Genomic DNA, 20,834 nt, shown 5'->3' with positions numbered 1-20,834 from the left:
GAGGCGACTAGTGGGAGGGACACAAAGGGGACACCAGCTAAGGGGGGCATGTGACCCATCCCCATCCCGCCCCGGACATGACCCCCCCCCCCCCATGTGACTCGCCCCTGCTCTGCCCCCAGCCCAGGGGCTCCAAGCTCTCCCCATCCCCTGGCGGGGAGAGGGAGAGCTCTGCTTCAGTCCCCCTGGCATGTGTGGAGCCACTAATGGACTCTCCCAAGCAGCCTCCGGCCACGTTGCTTACCTAGGACAGCCCACGCAGGCAGCGTGGCCGGAGGCTGCCTGGGAGAGTGCAGCCACTGCATGCCGCACCAGGCAGCGTGGCCAGAAGAGGAGAGGCTCTGGCCCCATCTCGTCCCTTCTGACTTGGGTCCTGCCTCTTCATCTCTTCAGCTTCCGGCCTTTACCCCTCCCCCTTTGGGCCCCCTCCACAGTCGCCACATGGCCTCTGTATAAGATCACTGCTGTAAGCCCCAGAGTCTTAGACACGTTCCCTCTGTTAAACTGCACTCCATATACCCTACATTCCCTTGCAGATTCAACTGGATACCTACCTACCAACCAACCATTCATGGCCTAAGCTGTTTAGGGTTGCCACATTCATGATGGGAGGTGACTGCAGTGATGACTATATTATCTGTACATGAGACAAGTTTGCAAGCACTTTGGAAACCACCAGGATGAAAGACACTAAAATTAACCTGACATTTAATATGAATTGTTTACCATCAGAGCACAATAGAGAAAACATTAGCATTCAGAGTTCCTTTTTGGGAAGGAAATTTGTGGCAGGAAAGCAAATTCCAGGGAGAAACTGAAGAACAGTCGTTTCAGGTTTCAGAGTAGCAGCCATGTTAGTCTGTATCCGCAAAAAGAACAGGAGTACTTGTGGCACCGTAGAGAGTATCTTTAAGATGTATTCTTGTAATTTTGTAAGCTAGAAGCTAAGCATTTTAAAGAGTCCGAACAGCAGAACCCTACTAATTCATACTATTAACTGGGGGAGCCATTGTAGATTGTGAACTCTAAGAATTCAAATAAGTGAAAAAATACACTGAAAAATAAAATAAAAAAAGATATAGCATCACAAGATGCAACTGGATTTTGCCAAGTGTAGTTTAGCATTAGTTATTTAATTCTTTCTATGCTAGCTATACTGCAGTGGATTTTGTAATAAAATTTTGTCTTGTGGTTTGTTAGTAATGTGATCATTTTTGATGGATACTGTAAACATGAAGCCCAAGAGGTGAAGTAATGTCTTCCCAGCATATTCCCACTCCTGGTGCACATCCAGCTGACACACTTGTCATGGCCAGTACTGATAACCCACTCTGCTCCCAGGCAGAAAATGACAGCCGACACCCGATTTTGATGAGCTGTGGAAATAAAGCAAAGGATCTGAGCACTTCAGATAGAAATACTTCAATCAAATCTTCTGTTGTACAGTTAGAAACACAGGTTGAAGTGTTACCAGGGAAAAAAAAGTAATAATTGCAGGAAGAAAGAATTTTACCTTCACTGTCACACTTACTGCAGCCCCAAAGTTTGATAAGGTTAGCAGAGTTCTCAATTTATTTTGCATTTTCCATCTCAGTAATTGGCCTTTAATGAACCAGCCATAACAAAAAAAGAAGTCAGCTCATTTGAATCTTCCTTTCATTTAGTGATTTCCCTCAGAGAAATGTGAAGGTTCCTCTTCTTTGAGGGCATGTTGACAACTGAACTCCAGTGAGAGCACTCTGTACAGTGCTGAGACCATTTAATTAAGTAAGAAGATGTAGATGACAGAAGTGAAAGAAAGAATATAGGGGGAGGGTGTATTAGAGATACTTCTTTTGGACTGAAATGTAAAGTCATCTGCTTTTAGGATAAAGGGGCTTTTGTAGCTTTTAAAAACAAGGTCTCTCTTTTAAACAAGAACACCCTTTTCCATTAGAGTACGATAGGAAGTCATAAAACAAGCTGTATTTTGTTTTCCTACATTTTTGGCCTTCAGAACAAAGTCTTCTGTACATCATCAAGTTATTAATTAATAACTGTGGAATAGTAGTGACTGAATTTGGCTGTACATTCTTTAGAAGGAATACTAAATAATGCTTGGAAAGAACCTTGTATCTTCCATCAACGTTAGTTTTAATAGAGTAGTCCCCTCTACTGCCAGAGATACCTGATGAATGGGGATCTTGTACGATTTCATTCTTGCTGCATTACTCAATTCTTACTACTTTAACCAAGACCCAAGAGCCTCAGTGTTTAGTAACAGGCATTTTGGCCTAATTATTGCACCTAAGTAAGTACTATCCTCTATTAGGACAATACCACCAAACTGTATTTAAAGAGCAGACTTCCTCTTCCCTCTCCCCCTCCCCTTTATATTAGACACCAGTACTGTATCAGTTTCCTCCCCTTTAGAAACCAAAGTCATCTGCAGATTAAAGCATCCACAAATGTATTACCACTGTTCAGTGCTGAACAATATAACCAGAGTTAGAGACATTCAGCACACTAGCTTACAGTTATGTGAGGTTTTAATACAGCTCCTACTCTCAATCCTTTGGGGATTGCTAGCTCCCAACTGTGATGACCTTCACGCTGCAAATGTTGCAGCAGCCACCTCCTACCCACAAACTTCTTAAAAAAAAAAAAAAAAAAAAATTGGGTCAGACTGTTAGAGGGTTTTGTTTTCTTCGGCTCTGAATTTAAAGCTTTTCAGAAGGAATGTTCTCCATAGCCAACTACATCACAATGAAGCCAGCAGCTTTGTAGTAAGACTATGGCCAAAAATTAATTTTCGATTTTAAACATTCTAAAATCCTATACTTGGGCTACACAAATTGATCCTATTTTGATTAAAAGGTAATTACCAGTAATTTACCAATATCTTTCATACTATTAAAGTTAGAGTCAATGTCCGTATTTGGCCTAGGCTTAATTATGAAGATGTATCGAATGTTTTAAAAATCTCATCTGTGAAGTAAACATATTAGCAAAGACCCCATGCTGTATTACCTGGGTACGTCTTGACAAAGTTCATCTTATTAAAGTCTTCTGAGATATGGAATTCCTAATACCAAGGAAACACATAGTTAGACAAAGTAAAATGGCACATCCTCTCAGGCTGAAATGGGAATCAGACTGTCTGAGGAAAATCTTTGGCATCAAGAACACAGCAATAACCTCATATAAACAGACTTAAGCTGGCAGCCAATAACAACCTGTCATGCTACAAAAAAGATGGTTTGTTCTCAGGGCTTGTCTACACTTGAAACATTACAGCTGCACCACTGAAGCACTTCAGTATAGACACTCACTACAGCGAAGACAGTCCCATCGCTGTAGTTAATTCACTTCCCCAAGAGACAGTAGCTATGTCAGTGGAAGAATTCTTCCATCGACCTAGTGCTGTACACACAGGGACTTAGGTTGGCTAAACCAGGTCACTCAGGGGTGTGGATTTTTCACACCCCTGAACAACATAGCTGGGTCAATCTAATTTTCTAGTGGCGACCAGCCCTTAGAAGCCACAGGCTGGCAGATACTACACTCAATACCACCTGACCACAGATTTAAGTGCAGATTTATTAGTATCAGCTGCATGGAGATGGATCACGCATCTTTTCAGCAGAGGATTTGCATTCAGAATCAAGTTGACCAAAGACAATGTGTTGGAAGGAAAAAAAAGGGGAAATTTCATCAGGTATTAACAGTTACCCTACCCTGCATCACCTTGTATTTTTAATGGTTTCTTATGGAAGTGAAGCTTTTGTTAGGTCACAAGTTCTCGTCCCTTCTCTGAGGTTAGTTGTGTGTTCCCTCCACCCTTTTCTATTTGCAACAGAGGATTGCTCTCTGCAACATTTTTTGTGGGAGAAAGTATATGTGGCAACAAAGGGGGGAAACCAAGAGTGTAAAAACATGACAAGAAAACAGGAGAGAAGGACAAAGCAGGAAGGATGTAGCCTTTGCACCAAGGAATGAGGTGAGGGATGCATGGTTGGGTGATCCCACACAAGGGACAGAGAAAAGGCTGGACACTAATGCCATAGAGCAAGGTGTGCAAGAACTATGGACTAGAATCATACACACAAGGACATGAAGCCCCACAGCAAGGAAACGGATGTTACTTCCCCTAAAATACAAACAGTTTTCAAGTATCAGAGGGGTAGCCGTGTTAGTCTGAATCTGTAAAAAGTGACAAAGAGTCCCATGGCACCTTTAAGCTAACAGAAGTATTGGAGAATAAGCTTTCGTGGGTGAATGCCCACTTCATTAGATGCAAGTGGAGTGATGAAGATGAAGTGGGCATTCACCCACGAAAGCTTATGCTCCGATACTTCTGTTAGCTTAAAGGTGCCACAGGACCCTCTGTTGCTTTAAACAGTTTTTAGTTATTCTATAATTTGATTTAAGTATAAAATAAAGGGCTAGATATAGGCTGGCTATATATACTGCTCATGGACAATTCACTCAAGTCTGCAACTATCCAGCCACTACCAAAGAAGCTTCACAATTAATTTGTGTTCTTAAAAGAAACTGCAGCAGCAACAACTTACCATAATGGCACCATTATCCTGGCCTACAAATATTCTTCTGCTGTCATGATGATAAGCCATAGCTGAACAAGGAGCTGCCAAGAAGATCACCACAAGACAATTGTTAAAGTACATATCATATCACAATTAACACTGAAAGTTTTTGGCCTCTAGGAAAAAAGATGCCTGGTTTTGATGAGCAGATTGACAGTCAAGCTCCAACTGAAGAGATGGTCTTATTTTATTGTGTGCGTCTGCTTTGTTTGAAGCATTTGATTCCCTGTTGCTAGGCTACACAAGGCACAGTAGTGCTGTAAAGGAAATACACCCCATTAATTCCAGCCACAAGCTGGAATGAACAAATTGAATTTGATCAGGGCTGACAATCTGGCTTGAAGAGTTCATACACAGAAGCGGACATCTAAAAGTGAGGCTTGCTATGTTATCTCAAGTTCAAAGTCTTTGAGCTGCACGACAGAGCAACTATTCATGACCATCAACATCTTTCTTGAGTGGGCATAAGGTACCACTGGAGGAGGCAGACTTCAGGGCAGAAATAACATGCCATCACATGTTAACCTGGTGTCTGACCATGCATTTCAAACCTTGCACATCTGTTATGGTAAACAATCATATTTTGCAATTCTGTTGGCAACCACGCGAAAAAAGATACTCTCATGTGATTATAGGCAGGCTATTCTGAGGGCCCATTACAAAACCAGAAGAAACCTCAAAAAGGGAAGAATGTCTTTAGACGAATTTAGTGAGAATGTGGTGAACAGAGCTACAAGACAGAATGAAAAAGGAATTAAAAAATTTAATGCAAAAATAAATAAGGGTGACAAATCTATTTCATCACAAAATCTACACTTTTTTGTGGGGGGAGGCTCTGATTTACTGTTTTTTCTCTAATACCTTGGCAGATATTTCTTTGCACATCTAATGCAACTTAAAGTTAATGATTCTTTCCTGTTTCCTTTGATACATAATGCTAGACAAGACCACTCCAATAATCTAATCTGATCTCCTGCATAACACAGGACAAAGAACCTCACCCAGTAATTTCTGTATCAAGCCTATAACTTCTGTTTGAGCTATAGTAGGTCTTTTTGAATATCTAGTCTTGATTTCAAGAGATGGGGAATCCACATCACTGCTAGGCAAACTGTTCCATTGGTTAGTTACCCTCACTGTGAAATGAGGGCCTTATTTCTAATCTGAATTTGTTTAGATTCAGCTTCCAATCCACTGGATCTCCTGTCTTTTTCTGCTAAATAAAAAAAAAACATCAAATCTCTTTCGCACACAGGTACTTGTAGACTGTGATTACATCACCTCCTTAAACTTCTCTTGAATAAACTACATCGATAGAGCTTTTTTAGCATCTTATTTGAAGGTTTGTTTTCCAGACCCTGAATCCAGGGTGGATTGTTGGGGGCGGAATAGATCTGGACAAGGAGAAGAAGTCTGGAAATAAACGTGAGAAGGGAGGGACAGGCAGTAGAAACAAAAGTGAAACTGTTTGAGCAGCATATTCCAGAAGTCTTGAGGTCTTTCTGAGTGTAGCCTTCATTGATTTGAGATCTACCATGTCATTCTCTCACTAGAAAGGAAAACCTATAATGGCAGCAGGCCGTAAAAGAGATCTAGTTTGGGAATAAGAACCATTCTAGAAATATGTCTGCTGATGATGTTTTAAAGAAAGTCACACCAGTGAACTGGTTGAAGTCAATTAAGCACTTGGATTCAGAGACTGTTGAAGTGATAATCTCACTTTTAACAGCAGTAGCTTCTTCTGCCCGTGTAGAAAGAAGATTTTCTTCCTTTGGACTAATTCATTCCAAATTGAGAAATCAATTGGGACCTGAAAAAGCAGGAAAGCTTGTTTTTCTTTTCCCGATTATGAACAAACAGGAAAATGATGGTGAAGATGACTGAATTAACTGCAGAAGCCAATATTTTAAAGTTTCTCATGTTGACCTGACTGACAGTCGATTTAATTTTTTTTAAACTATTTTAAACAATTTTAACAAAAACAAACCTGATTTTAAAAAACTTGAATGTTTAATGAAATTTAAAAATCATATGCTTGTTTTTTTTAAAAATTATACGTTTACTGTTCTGGATTTTTTTCTTCAATACATAATGTTGTTGTTTTACTTAAATAAAACAATTTAAATGTCTGTCTGGTGATGTTCTCCTCCTAATACAGGATGGCAAGAAAATCCTCCAAATATTAATGATTAAACTGTTGAATTGGAGATATTTATTAAATCATTGGGAGGTGAACTATCTGCTTCAATTACCTTTGGTAAATGAAATAACCAAACAATCATTCATTTTCTGATATATCTGTAAAACTAATCTGAAAAGTTTTCAAAATAAATCACTTTAAAAATGTATAGTGTAAAAATTAAACCTACATCTATCTCAAGAGTTGTGAATAATATGCATTAAGATCATAACAACCAACAAGAATGCACTTTTATGTAGAAATCCATGATTAAGTTGAGTCTTCCTGATTAGTGATTTAAATCAAATCCACCCTGCCTGAATTATTCTTATAGCTCTTTGCTGAACCTGATTTTTCAACATCTTTTTTTTAAAAACTGTGGACACCAGAACTGGACACAGAATTCCAGCAATGGTCTCACTAATGCCATATGCAGAAATAATGTCACCTCCTGAATCCTTCTTGATATTATCCCTCTTATACATCCTAGGATCACATTCACCCTCTTAGCTACACCATCGTATTGGAAGCTCATATTCAACTGGTTGTGTTCTATAACCCCTAAAGCTTTTAGAGAGAGTCACTGCTTTTAGGATACAGTCCCCAATCTTATAAGTGTAACCTACATTCTTTGTTCCTAGATGTATGACCTTGCATTTGGCAACATTAAAATGCATGCTCAAATAAGCCCACCAAATGATTCAGGTCTTGTAACTAACCTGTTCCAATCATTTACCATTCCACTAATTTGTGTCATCTGCAAATTTTACCAGCAATGATCTTATATTTTCTTCTAAATCATTGACAAAGATATGGAATAGCACTGGGCCAAGAACAGATCCCAGACAGGCCCCACTAGAAACACCCACACTGGACCACTATTCCCTGTTTACAATTACTTTTTGTGAGCTATCAGTTATTCATCCATTTAATATGGGCTGCATTGATCTTCAAGATATATTTCTCCTCAAAACCGAATGTTACGTGGGAATACATCAAAATGCCTTACAAAAGTCTAAGTATACTATGTTTCCACCTTTATCAAGCAAACTCATCTAAAAAAATAAATAGTAAATTTGACAAGATGTATTTTCTGTAAAGCCATACTGATTAGCTTAATCATGCTACAATCCTGTAATTCTCTGACTGCATCCCAGATCAGCTTTTCCAAGGCTGGGATTTTGCCTGGGATTGATGTCAGGCTAACTATCCTACAGTTTCCTAGGTCCCAATTTACAACCTAATTTCTGTCAAACATTAGCTTTTTCTAGTCCTCTCGACCTGTGTGACTGCCCCAAAATTTGTTTTAAAGTTTTAATGGTTGAGAAAAAATGATGCTGATGCACAAGTTCAGTGGTTAGTTCAGCTTAGCCTATAATTAAGATTTGTAAGTTGGCATGCAGCTGTACCAGAGAAAACAGAGCAGAACATTAAGGGCCAAACCCTGCAGTCCTCAGTCAAAGCTCACACTGTCTTCAACGGTAGCTTTGATTATACTGCAGGGTTTGGCCCTGTTTGTGTATATCCTACATTGTCATGGTTTAATACCATTTATGTAAAGCATCTAGGTAGCCGCTCTACATTTAAGTAGTGATTATTTAGGCAGAAAGATTAAAGCAGAAGAGATTTTATGGGCAGTATGTTCAGGTTCTAAGAAGTGATGCATCACAACTAACAGTAAGTATTTCCCCCTGTGATCAACTTCTAAATATTTAAATACACTAGCAGGACCATGTGCAATAGCAACTTCTGATTCAAATAATATTACATAGATAAACAAGATGTTCTTTCAGTTTTTAATTTCTCATTAAGAGTTTCAAGACTAAACATTCAGAATCCAGCCCCAACACACACACACTAGAAACATTCTCAAATTCTTTGTCTGAATTTGACTTAGTGTTCCTTTAAAAAGTGCGTGTAAGTGTAATGTTACCAAACTATGAGACATTACTAAAGATGCTCCCCATTATATGAATTGGCACAATGTCCTTTAAAACACCACGTAAGAGTGAAGAACTATTTTGACAAAAAATTAGTACATTTATGCTGAAAAGTTAAAAACCCAGCAAATATTTCTGTTTCTGAGTTATCTACAATTAGTGTTAAATTATTGTAATTCAAAAGGGGTTTTGCATAGCCCAATCAAACAAATTACTATTACTTTTCTTTAACATTAACAATCTAACAGATCCACAGAATGGATTCTATGTTTGGCTGAACCTAGTAATCAACACTAATACATCATAACATTACATTTATGTATAGTGTTACTTACATGACATTGTGTGGTAAATGCTGGGCCAGTACTGGCCACTGTCCCTTTTCAGCCATACTCGAATTGTTCTGCAGGATTTAGGGGAAAGGAGGAAGAAAAAGAGAAAAGTTGTAAGCTTGTGTATCAATCGTTACACCTATACTGGTGTGTTTTTTGTATTTTTTTTTTTTTTTTTTTTAAAGACTCAAGTAACCCCTCTGCTTTTCTACTACCCCATTTTAATATGGCACTGGATAAGGTCTTCAGAGAGGACTCTGAACAGCTTCCTCCACAGCAGTTGTAATGTTATCTGAGTAGGTATAGGAGACTTTGAGGAAGACTACTCCAGTCCTTCTGTCAGAGAATAGTTCATTACATCTATTATATATTCTTTGTCAGACAGCATCAAAGAAACGAGATTTAAACCTGATCCAGGATTTAAGCCTCATCCTACTGTCAAACCAGACCACATTTTATATATAAACATCAAATTATGTTTATACTACATAATTACATTCAAACTAACAGATAGTAGGTCACAAAGATCAGTTGGGTCACCCATTCTGATTCTCTGCATTTTTCAGGGCTGCTCCTGTTTTATCTACCCTGGTATCAAACAGTAGCAGTGATGGTGGCTCAACCCCTTCCTTTTGTAGTCCATTCCACTGCACAAAATGCTCAACTTAAAAAAAAAAAAAAAAAAAAAAGTTATATTTACTACTGCTACAAGTGACCTAAAACATGGCAAAGATGACCCCCCCCCCAAAAAATTTCCCCCAATCTCCCCCCTTCCTCCTCTTTCATGTATGACCAATTTCCTTGTTTTGTTGTTAGTTGCACTTGGCCTCATGCACAAGCACGAGACCATCTGCTGCTGAGGGGAGCTCCCTTGTACATAAAATGTAAATAAAAAAAGTGTTGATCTGTTTAAATTAGCAACAAAACCAGAACAGAAATGGAGACAATATGCAGGTTTGCACACGTAAGGCCTGCTCCCATTGAAGCCAATGATGCAGGTCCTTAAAAGAAGGGAAAGGGCTAGAAAAGTGATCTTCAGAAAATTTAGTACTGTTGCTCCTGTGCCTGCCTGAAGGCTTTTTGGAGGTGAGTGGGAAGAAGAGGAAGCACAGCTAGCAGCAGAAAACCTGTATTTTTATATGATAAATATTTGAGACATGACATTTAAGAGACTTCAGCAGAAGATTAAAAAAATAAATTAAAAAAGATTCAAGTAGACAGCGTCACTAAGATTTTTTTTTCCAGTCTAGTTTTAACTTCCCCTTTCCCAAGGCTTTACTAGCTAGTCTCCCCTTTTGTGGCTGAGAGTAATTTGGGCCTCCATTTATACTATTATCTTGAAGACAGTTACAGATTACACCCTGAGGGAATGAGGAAATCACATTCACAAGGTACTACCACTGAAATGTGATACATTTAAAGACAGGGCACTGTTTTCACAAACGGTTGGATGGAGTTGGTTGATTGTTTTGGGTGGCAGGGGGATTGGCAATTATATTGCTTTTTAGAAGAGTTATGTCCTGTCACAAGTTACAGCAAGCTTACATTTTCTGCTCACCCACACAGGACTGTTAGACAACTAAATTAATTTTAACTACAATAGAAGACGAAAAGAGGGCAAATAGATATGGCATTTGGATTGGTGTATTTTCAAGGCTGGACTACAGTGTATTATATTAGAATTCCAACCAAAAATTTTACATAAAAAAGGCTATTCGGTTTGCAGTTCATACTGGTACAAATGCCAAAGTTTTGACATGGCAAAGTTAGAGTTGCCAGTGCATCCCCTAACTCAGGCTATTTTGCATATGCATTATTAATAAGTTATGTCATATGTGACCACATACCCAATTTCCCCCAGGAAGGCTGGACATCAAGCCTGCTGTTCAATTTTTATTCAACATGTCATCCCATGCTCCACACACTGCACTCCACCCAAGCCCCTCAGTTATATGTGTACCAGTATGAACTGCAAACCAAATAGCCAATCCCCCTGCCACCCAAAACAATCAACCAACTCCATCCAACCGTTTGTGAAAACAGTGCCCTGTCTTTAAATGTATCACATTTCAGTGGTAGTACCTTGTGAATGTGATTTCCTCATTCCCCAGAAATTATGCTTTACAGAAGCAGAGGTTGTTTTCCCTCATTTAATAAAACAGATGTGAACCATTCATAACACTGTTCCCAAAAAGTCCACATGCTCCTTCCATTTGGGCACTGCTATTTAAACACACACACCAATAACCACCGTTATTTTTTCCATAGCTTTTAGAAAGTTTGGATCATTTTACCTGCTGCTTTTTAATGCAGCTTCATGTCACTCACCAAAACGGTTTGAAGAATTTCCTAGTGCAGCTTTCAGATGCACTAATTCAAGCATCTTTCACTTTTGACCAAAGCCCTTCAATTATCTTTGTTCTCAACTGACAGAAGAGTGAACTGCAGTAATCATAGCAATTGAAAAAATGCATTACAAATTTTGCAAGCATATAGCCTTTGTTTCCTCTTAGGTCTCGTGTACATTTCAACGTTCTTGAAAACAGTACCATGATGGCATAACATTGCCAGCTTGTTGCTAGTCAGATACTCAAGACAATATGTAGTGCATATAGTATCTGTTACAGAGATACAGTTCCTCTCCTTGCAGTTTGAAGGCCACATAGCTGGAGACAAAGGTCAGCCAAACAAAATCTCTTAGAAAGTTTCTTTTCATGTTGATTTAAAAGAAAATCCAGATAAGAATTAAACCACCAATATCAGGTTTGCATTTTGCAATCATTCAAGACTGATGAGACTATTATTGCTCCAGTCCCTCTGTTAGTACTGTAAATGTATAATGTTATGAAGCATAGCAAATTTTGAAGAGACCCTTGTCAATAATGACTAATTATACAGCCAACACTGATTTCTCCACTTCTCTTTTCTTTGCCTCTTAGATGTCTGCAGCTGCAGTGCTCTTCCTCTTCCTGAACAATGGAGTGAACTTCTTGGTAGGTGATGCCAATTCTAATACAAGAAGAGACTAGAATGAAGTGCTCCTATAGCAAATGATCTTTCCACACACCTCTCTTATGTACACTATCCATTTCAGGAATTATACAACAGAGTCAAAAATCACTCATGAACCCCAGCTCTTTCATGATCAATCCATTCTCAATCCCATTTTAATTTAACAAATGGTCCAGTGCTTAATACACAGAACTAGAACTTCGGGGAATTTGGTTCTTGCTTATCCTTCCATAGACTTCTTCTGTAACTGCAGATAACATTACTCAACTTCTCTGTAACCTCAAATTCCCTTATGAAACACAGAGGTAATACAGACCTATTTTACATGGATGTTGTGAGGCTAAACTTAGAGATCCATTAACGTGGACACTACAGAAGTGTAAAATATTCAGTTTATACATTGTTTATTTCAAACAATCATTAAAGGATACTCTTCTGGGATGTAATATAAAATGAAAAGTGACTAAGCTAAAGTAGTAGCCCCTCCAGGATAGAGATAATATTACAAATCATAGCTACACCCAAATGTGAATTTCAGTTTGTCTCATTGTGTGAAAAGTTAATTTAAAATAAAGTATTTTTCAGAAGCGCTTACAAACCATATTTATTGTATCCTCAATATTTGATCAATGGGAGTTTCTTACTTGGTATTTCATTGGTTGAACATTTTGTCACTTGAGATAACCTTATGAAGGCATTAAGACCAAGGAAAAGTACTGGAATTCCTCAGAACTCCATCAACGCATTCAGTTCAGCTAAACTCCAACTTATTTTTTAAACTCCTCTTTGAATAAATTAGGCCTACTATTTAGGAAAAAATGCAAGGGCCGGGAGTCTTTGGGGAGGGGGAACCAACCTGAATGTAAGTCTGCATTTGTGCTATTAGCAAGTCTTAGCATGCAAATATTGGTACAACCACAAACACTGTCCTCTGCTTTAAAAGAGGTGGCACTTAATGACTTTTGCTTTAAATACTAAATAATTCTGATAGGCTAACAAAGATTTCAAGGCTGGCACAATTTTCTGGCAGACGGAACACTACCATCAACATGTTTCCAAAACAGAGTATTAAAAAGATCTAATTCAACCAGTGTCCTTGAGCTTGCACAGCGAAGTTTGCAGCCTAAATGTGAAATGAAAAGTTGCAATAAGCTATTTGTCAGGAAATGTTAATTACTGGTCAGTATTAGCACATCTGAACTGAATTAAAGTTCACATTAGCTATTAAAATGTGATTATTTTCATATTTGAGTTGGAGGAGCCTTGAGAAGATCGAATAAATATTGAGACCGAATTGTGGTAGGTTCTCTGTAAACATGAATTGATGGTACAGCAACTCCTCACTTAATGTTGTAGTTATGTTCCTGAAAAACGCAACTTTAAGTGAAACAATGTTAAACAAATCCAATTTTTCCATAAGATTTAATGTAAATGGCGGGGTTAGGTTCCAAGGAAATTTTGGGGGGGCAGACAAAAGGCATTATATACTGTACAGTACTGTACTGTGGTGGGGAGGTGCCCCCCAGCTTACTCCTGGGGCTCAGGGCTGGGGGTGCAGGGTCTGGGAGGGAGTTAGGATGTGGGAGGGCACTCAGGGCTGGGGTGTGGGGTTTGGGAGGGAGCTAGGGTGCGGGAGGACGCACAGGGCACTTACCTGGGGCAGCTCCTCTTTGATGCAGGGGATGTGCAGGTGGCTCTGCGCAGTGAGGCCCCGCCCCCATGGCCACGATTCTGGGAGCTCCCTTCCCTCCCCCCCCCGGCAGGCAGGGCCATCCGGAACACAGGGGCTTTAGGGGCTGCAGGGCCCTGGCCTGCAGCCCTAAAGCCCTTTTCGGAATGCGGCCCTGTGAGCGCGGATCGGAGGACTCAGGAGGAGCATGGGCAGCCAGCGGCCAGAGAGAAGCGACGCTTTGAAGGAGAAAGCGCCGCTTCTCTCCGGCCGCTGGCTGTGCCGTGGCCCTGCCTGCTGCTGGGGGCGGGAAGGGGGAAAGCGCACTTCCCCACTCGCTCCCTCCCTCACAGAAAGTCCTAAGCACTGCCAAACAGCTGTTTGGTGACAGGGGAAGTTCTGGGAGGGAGGGGGAGGAGGCAGAGAAGAGGATCTTGTGCAATGCTTCCTTGTAAAGTCAGCCAAACGACATTATAAGGGAGCACTGCACAACTTTAAACGAGCATGTTCCCTAATGGAGCAGCGACGTAACTTCGAAACAACATTAAGCGGGAGGACGTTAAGTGAGGAGTTACTGTACTTACATAGCTTCCATCACTATGGTATCTGAGCGCCTCAGTTTAATGAATTTATCCATCCTCTACATCCGTGAGATAGAAACATAACCCCATTTTACAGATGGGGAACGGAGGCACAGACAGATTAAGTGACTTGCTCAAGATCACACAAGAAGGCTGAGGCAAGGCAAATAACTGAACTCCAATCTCTCAAGTCACAGGCTAAGTGGGCCAGTCTTTCTTCTGTACATAGATGCAGTCCCTATTTCAAAACCTTACAATCAATATTGCTTCTTTCAAAGTTAATCCTGTAAGACAGAAGCCTTCAGCCACCACACACTACTTTCAGAAGTTATGGATACATCATATAAGCAACCTTAATTTAGAGCTACATTTATATAGGCTACAGAAGCAACACTTCTTCCACTGTCTAAACTATTTCCCCAAGGCCAAATCCTGGTCCCAAGCAAGCCACTGAAAAGTGTGCCAATGAATTCTAATGGTCCCGGAGTTGGCCCCTTGTATTTACATACAAACTATAAAAGAATTGCAAGACTACTTTAGTGTAAATACAAAAGCTCAGAAAATGCCTACAGAAACAAGAACTAGCAAGAGATTGTTGAGTATTCTTCAATTCCCTTGGAAACTTTCACATTACAAATAGTTTTCTTTGCTCAAGATTTATCAGGCTTGTGGTAGAAGCCACAGGGGCTTGGAGAAATAGATAAAGATGATCCAACTGCACTGTTAGTTTCAGGGTTGGATTCTATTCTCATTTGCATCAACACAAGTTCAGAGTTACACTATGACCTACAGAGTAACCAAGAGTAGCACTCAACCTCCTCCATCTGCTGAAAAACTGATTTGAAACGGATGATCATCATAACAAATATCTCCTTATCCCCACAGGAACAGAATACTAGGGAACTGTTCTCTTTCTGCACCCAAGTTCCTGCGCATAGCAGTAACTCAAAGGTTGTACTATAGCGCATAAGGATGGGCTTCACCCCTATTAGTGAGATCTGCATTGAGGGTCTTTTGCCTACCTTCACAATGTTGAGAAGTGATATCCTGTAAGTTCCCAACCAAGGTTTAAAAAATAAAAGCCACACCGAAAGTTTAATTTTATATTTTATTCCTTATTTAGGAAGTGCAAGCTGAACCCATCAGTTTAAGGAGGTGGATCTTTGATGTAAAAAAGATACAGAGTGAGTCAACATACTGATACGTTTGACTCACTCATCACAGTTGCTACTGAAAAGCCTGTGGCAAATTTTCTGAAGAGAATGACCAAATAAATACTGTAGCTGAAACAAAAGTTTAGCACTGAGAATATAGTATCATGTTCAAGAAACCATCACTATTGGGAAGTTGCAACTTGCATAAAAATTGAAGTGTATTTAATAATTTCAGCCATAAGCAAAGACGAAGTTTCATCCCAAGCAGCTTTCTTCAGGCTGTTGCATTCAGAGCATTACTTGAAAAGCTAGTTTTGACAAGGCCATTGCCTCCATGAACACCCTTCATAACAACAAGGAAAATACATAACCATGGCATAACAAGATAATATTGAAACATATTATATTTTCTTATGAATATCTAAGCTATATTAGTTCACTCTTTTTAAAACATCCAGGATTTAAATATTTCAGCTACTCTAAAGTTACTAGTGTATGCCTTATGCCATTGTGAAAGGCTGGAGAGTTAGCAATGATAAGCGTTCAGAGCATGGGAGAGCGAGGATTCCTGAGTTCTGGTTCTGTCATTGACTCACTGTGACTTTGAGCAAGTTCCATAACGCGAGTGTTTTTGGTTTTGGGGAGGGATGTTTCATGTTAGTGGTGTTGTACATCATAAGTGCCAGTGTTCTTATTTGGAGATTTTCATTTCAAGACAAGACAAAACCCCCAAGCAATTAGTGAAATCCTAATAGGAGCAATGATGGAACAATGATCAAATGCTCACTCTTCTAGGATCCCTACCTCCCTCTTGGCAGAGCATTTTCAATAGCAAGATTCCACCACCCACACAAGATCTGCAGAACTGGAATTAATTTGCAAACTAGACACCATTAAATTAGGCTTGAATCAAGACTGGGAGTGGATGGGTCATTACACAAAGTAAAACTGTTTTCCCATGCTAATTTTTCCCCCTACTGTTACTCACACCTTCTTATCAACCGTTAGAAATGGGCCATCCTGATTATCACTAAAGTTATTTTTCTTCTGCTGCTAATAGCTCACCTTAATTAATTACCCTTGTTACAGTTGCTATGGCAACACCCTTTTTTCCATGTTCTCTGTGTATATATATTTTCCTACTGTGTCTTCCACTGCATGCATCCGATGAAGTGGGTTTTTGCCCACGAAAGCTTATGCTCAAATAAATGTGCCACAAGTACTCATTTTTTTTGCTGATACAGACTAACACAGCTACCACTCCGACACACTTCTGAAAGGTTGCCGATCCCTGTACTAGTTCATAGCCAACTTGATGTTAATGTTAGCTGTATCAAGTTTTACTATCCTCTACACCACAAGCTACTCAAGAGGCATGCTGCTTAAACTGGGAGAGATAGAGGGATAGAATGCTCCAATTGTTATCCCTGTTCTTTGGTGCCAGCAGATGTGAGAAGTTAATGTATGGAATAGGCACCTATGCTGTACAACTCTTATGTCCCACAGTTCAAGCACTGTTCTGAAGTAAAAGCAGAAAAGCATGAAGTTTGAAGTTAAATAAACAGTTTGATACCATATTAAGCTGTGGCTCAAAGATGCAGGACAATCTTATATTCCCCCTAATCTCAAGAGAGCAAGCACTCTCTTACAAATTATCTAATGCAACAAATGCTGAAATCTGAGATTCCAAGAACCAAAACAACAATAACTCCCTGGACTAATGAAACAGATTATAGGATTGTTTATAGACTCTCAGTCTTGAGCTACATACAGTTCCTTACCATCTTTGGTGTGTCACTTTTTAAAAGACATTTTGGACTTTAAAAAAGGTGCAATGTTTAGGTATGAATTGGGAATACAGTACAGTATCTATCTGAGCAAGCTTTAGTATAGGAGATTTATAGATGCAGCATATTATTATAGGGAGAGCAAGCAGCAACCCCAGTATTTATCCTAACACCATCACAAAAAGTAGTTGAAACTTGTGTGTGTGAAGTTCCACCACCACCATGTTTGCAACAGGCCTTTGGCAGCTCTGGGGCTAGAGATAGAGTGCCATAAAATGCTTTTCAGGTTTGGCAGAGATAACATGTTGAAAAATCACTGTTCCCCTTATGTCCTTTGCATGGAAGCATATCGAAATAAATGAACACCATGCTAATGCTGGCTCCACACTGCCATCCAAGCAGCAGCAGAAGAGACTATAGTGCTAGAGCAGCTGTAGTGAGCAGGGGGAGGAGGAAGTTGAGCTGGCCAGGCTCCACCAAAGATCCAGAATATGGCCCCAGCAGCCAATCTCCCTCACAAGTACTACATGGGACACAAGATTTCCCCATCTCCATGGAACAGGACTAAGGAAACTGGCCCAGGCTTGCTCTGATCACATCCCAGACCCAGTACATAGTTGCAGTGTCTGGTGCCGTGCCAGCTATGTGTCCATGGTAAAAATTTTGAGGTCTGTGTGGGAGCTCACCATCCCTGCTGTTGCAGGCACAGCCAGGTACCTCTGCAGGCATGCTGCCTCCATCCCCGCTCCCTGAGCGCTGACTCCGTGGCTCCAAGCCTCAGCCAATGGGAGCTACGGGGGTGGCGCCTGGAGATGGAGGCAGCATGCCTGCAGAGATGCCTGGCCATGTGGGCCTCCTAGTCCTCTTTGCTGGTGGAGGCATGGCCAGGCAGCTCTGCACACTGCCTCCGTCCCCACCCTCAAGCACCGGCTCCGCAGCTCCCAGCCCATTGGCCGGGAATCTCGGTGAATGGGAGCTGCGGGGGCAGCGCCTGCGGACAGGACATGTAGGAGCCAGAGACATGCTGCTGTTTCCGGTAAGCGCTGCATGGAGCCTACACCCCACCCCCCACACCTCTGCCCCAGCCCTGATCCCCCTTCTGCCCTCCAAACCCCTTGGTCCCAGCCCAGAGCACCCTCCTACACCCCAAACCCCTCATCCACAGCCCCACCCCAGAACTCCTAAATCCATGTTTAGCTGTTTATGGATGGTATTTTCAAAACCACTCAAGTAACTTAGAAGCACACGTCCCATTGATCAGCTCCTAAATCCAGCAATGCCAATCCTAAGTGTTCAAAAATCAGAGTCAGTTCCCCCAAATCATGATTTTGAAATAACAGCTTTGGATAAATTTGCATTTGCTTTCTATTTGAGCCTTCAAGATGCACATTTTTGAACTTTTCTCCATGATCATGAGGACTGGGCTAAAAACTAAACATGCCTAAGACTAAAACATTATTCTAAAAATCTAAAAGTTCTAATCTCCTTTGTCAAATGGAAGTGGGTTTCCCAACCACCTCCAAAAAGGCAATTCTGTCTCTAGTCTGCACACTAGAATCAAAACAATAAGCAGAGACTACTTGTTTACAAGACTCCCTTATGCAGTCTTCAACTTCTTCCTCAACAAAAATACATGTTAGAATCTGAGTTCTTTCCAGAATGTAAAGCAGTTCTTGATAGGCTAAGCAGAAAAAAAATTCATGCTATCCCTCCAAAGAACAGAAAGAGTGAATATGGATTAGCATTTTCTGTCTTCTTCTCCCCTGAGAAATGCTGGTCACTCCTTTACTAGTGTTATGTTACTAAACCCATTTAGTGTTTACTATTGTTAAGTTACCTACTAAACCAATTCCTAACACCTGTTACAATATACCTAGTTTATAGGGATTTCCTGGGCTTTGCTCACTTTCCCTTAGGACTGGTTCTACAAACAAGTACGCTTGCAAATATATATCATGCAGGGTTGTTTGTTGTTTTAAACTGAGTCAATGTTTATAACAAATAATGGTCCTTATCTGTAACTCCTCCCCCCCCCACCCCCACCCAGTTGAAAGCTGCTGCTTTGGTGTGAGGATATTTTCCAGTCTCATCATTACCCCTGCCCTTAGTTCAGACTATAACTTTTCTCTAGAGCAGACAACACTGAAATGTTTTGAACTGGGGGGGGGGGGGGGGGAAGTGCAGCTCCCATTTCTTCTGCTTCGTTCCCACCTGCTGGAAAATTTCACCAACTACCACCACTTCATAACAGCATCTTGCAACAACCTTGATAGCTGCACCTCCCTTCCAGCCCAACAATCCTCAGTGGCTCTGTTCTTCTCTTCCACTAGATAGTTATTTGCTGCTTTCCCTCCCAATTATCATAGAAGCAATGAGATCTAGTGATTAAAAGAAAGCCTGATCGAATCCTAGCTCTGCCATAGGCTCAGTATTAATTCAGGGAAGCCATCTAACCTTTCCACATGCTTCCATTTACCCATCTGTGAAAGAGGTAATTATAGCTGCCTGCCTACCTCAGAAGAGAATTGGGAAGCTTAATTTATCTTTACAAAGTGCATCAAGATCCTCAAAACAGGTTGTATGAAGTATTTGTTAGTTCTAATATTTAGAAGCCCATCTCATTCATAACCAACCCCAAATGGCAGCATGCTAGCCAACTCTTGCTCAGTTTCACAATTCACCACTCCCAGTGTAACAAGTGGTTCATTTTCCCTAGTCAGTGTTGCAATCCACTGTTTCTTTATGGCTAGTGGCAAGAGTCACTATTTTGTGCCTTCTGGCAAAATTCATGCTTAAAGAGAATTTGCCTTTTTACACTGTGACTCTCAATCCTGCATCTCTCACATCCACCTGGACTCCCACAACACTGCTGCCTCTTGCCAATCCCAGGACCAAATTTAAAATAATGAGAGCCAAATTCTACTCCTGTTTACAGAAGTTACTCTCAGTGCTAGAGAAGTCTGAGCCAAGTTACTCCGATTTCACAGTAGTGTACCGGCGACCAGAATCGGACTCTTTGGTGGTGTTTAAAATGTGGTGTTTAAATATGGTGCCTACACCTCTTCCTCAGAACAGCACTCGGCCTTTGACAAAGGCACGTCTCAGGACTGAGGGGTCTAACGGATTGTTCCAGTAGTCAGCAACTTGCATCCGAGTCAGTAGCACATACTAGGGAAGCCCAGGGCTTACTGACGAGCACTGACTCCTTACTCTGCCCTCAGTTCACTTCTTCCCCGCTCTCACTGACCCACTAGCTTTCTTCTTCAACGAAGCCTTTGGAGGGGTGGGGTCCCCCTGGAACTAACACGCTTTTCCTACAGACCCCTCCCCGCCCCGACCTGTCTGGGGAGGGCAGGGCCCCCTCCGGGCAGGCTCTGACCCGCAGCCCTGCCACCCGGAACGGCACGGCACGGCACGAAGGGCAGCCCAGCCAACGGCCCCCGCACCCCGGCTGCTCCCGGGCACGGCGCGGCTCGAGCCGGGAGGGGTCGGAGCGCGGCTGGCAGGGAGCCCCCACGAGCTGCTCCTCCAGGGGCACCGCGACGGGCGGGCTGCTCGGGTTAGCCCGGGGGGGCTGAGACCCAGCGACCTGCA

General features: G+C 41.1%; 1 protein-coding gene across 1 annotated transcript in view; it reads right to left on the bottom strand.

The window, feature by feature from the left end:
• The window catches only part of WDFY1 (WD repeat and FYVE domain containing 1), a 44,591-nt gene that overhangs the window by 23,230 nt on the left and 527 nt on the right, over positions 1-20,834 (bottom strand). The window contains exons 2-5 of the mRNA XM_005282546.5: positions 9,041-9,108; positions 4,554-4,627; positions 3,010-3,064; positions 1,226-1,376 (exon numbers count right to left, since the gene is read on the bottom strand). Coding sequence (XP_005282603.1) covers positions 1,226-1,376; positions 3,010-3,064; positions 4,554-4,627; positions 9,041-9,108 — 348 coding nt within the window. The remainder of the gene's footprint in view (positions 1-1,225; positions 1,377-3,009; positions 3,065-4,553; positions 4,628-9,040; positions 9,109-20,834) is intronic.

This window comes from Chrysemys picta, chromosome 9 (genome assembly GCF_011386835.1).
Source record: "Chrysemys picta bellii isolate R12L10 chromosome 9, ASM1138683v2, whole genome shotgun sequence".
Classification (NCBI taxonomy): Eukaryota; Metazoa; Chordata; order Testudines; family Emydidae; genus Chrysemys; species Chrysemys picta.
Note: the sequence above shows the minus strand (reverse complement) of the source record. Positions and strands in the feature narration are given on the sequence as shown.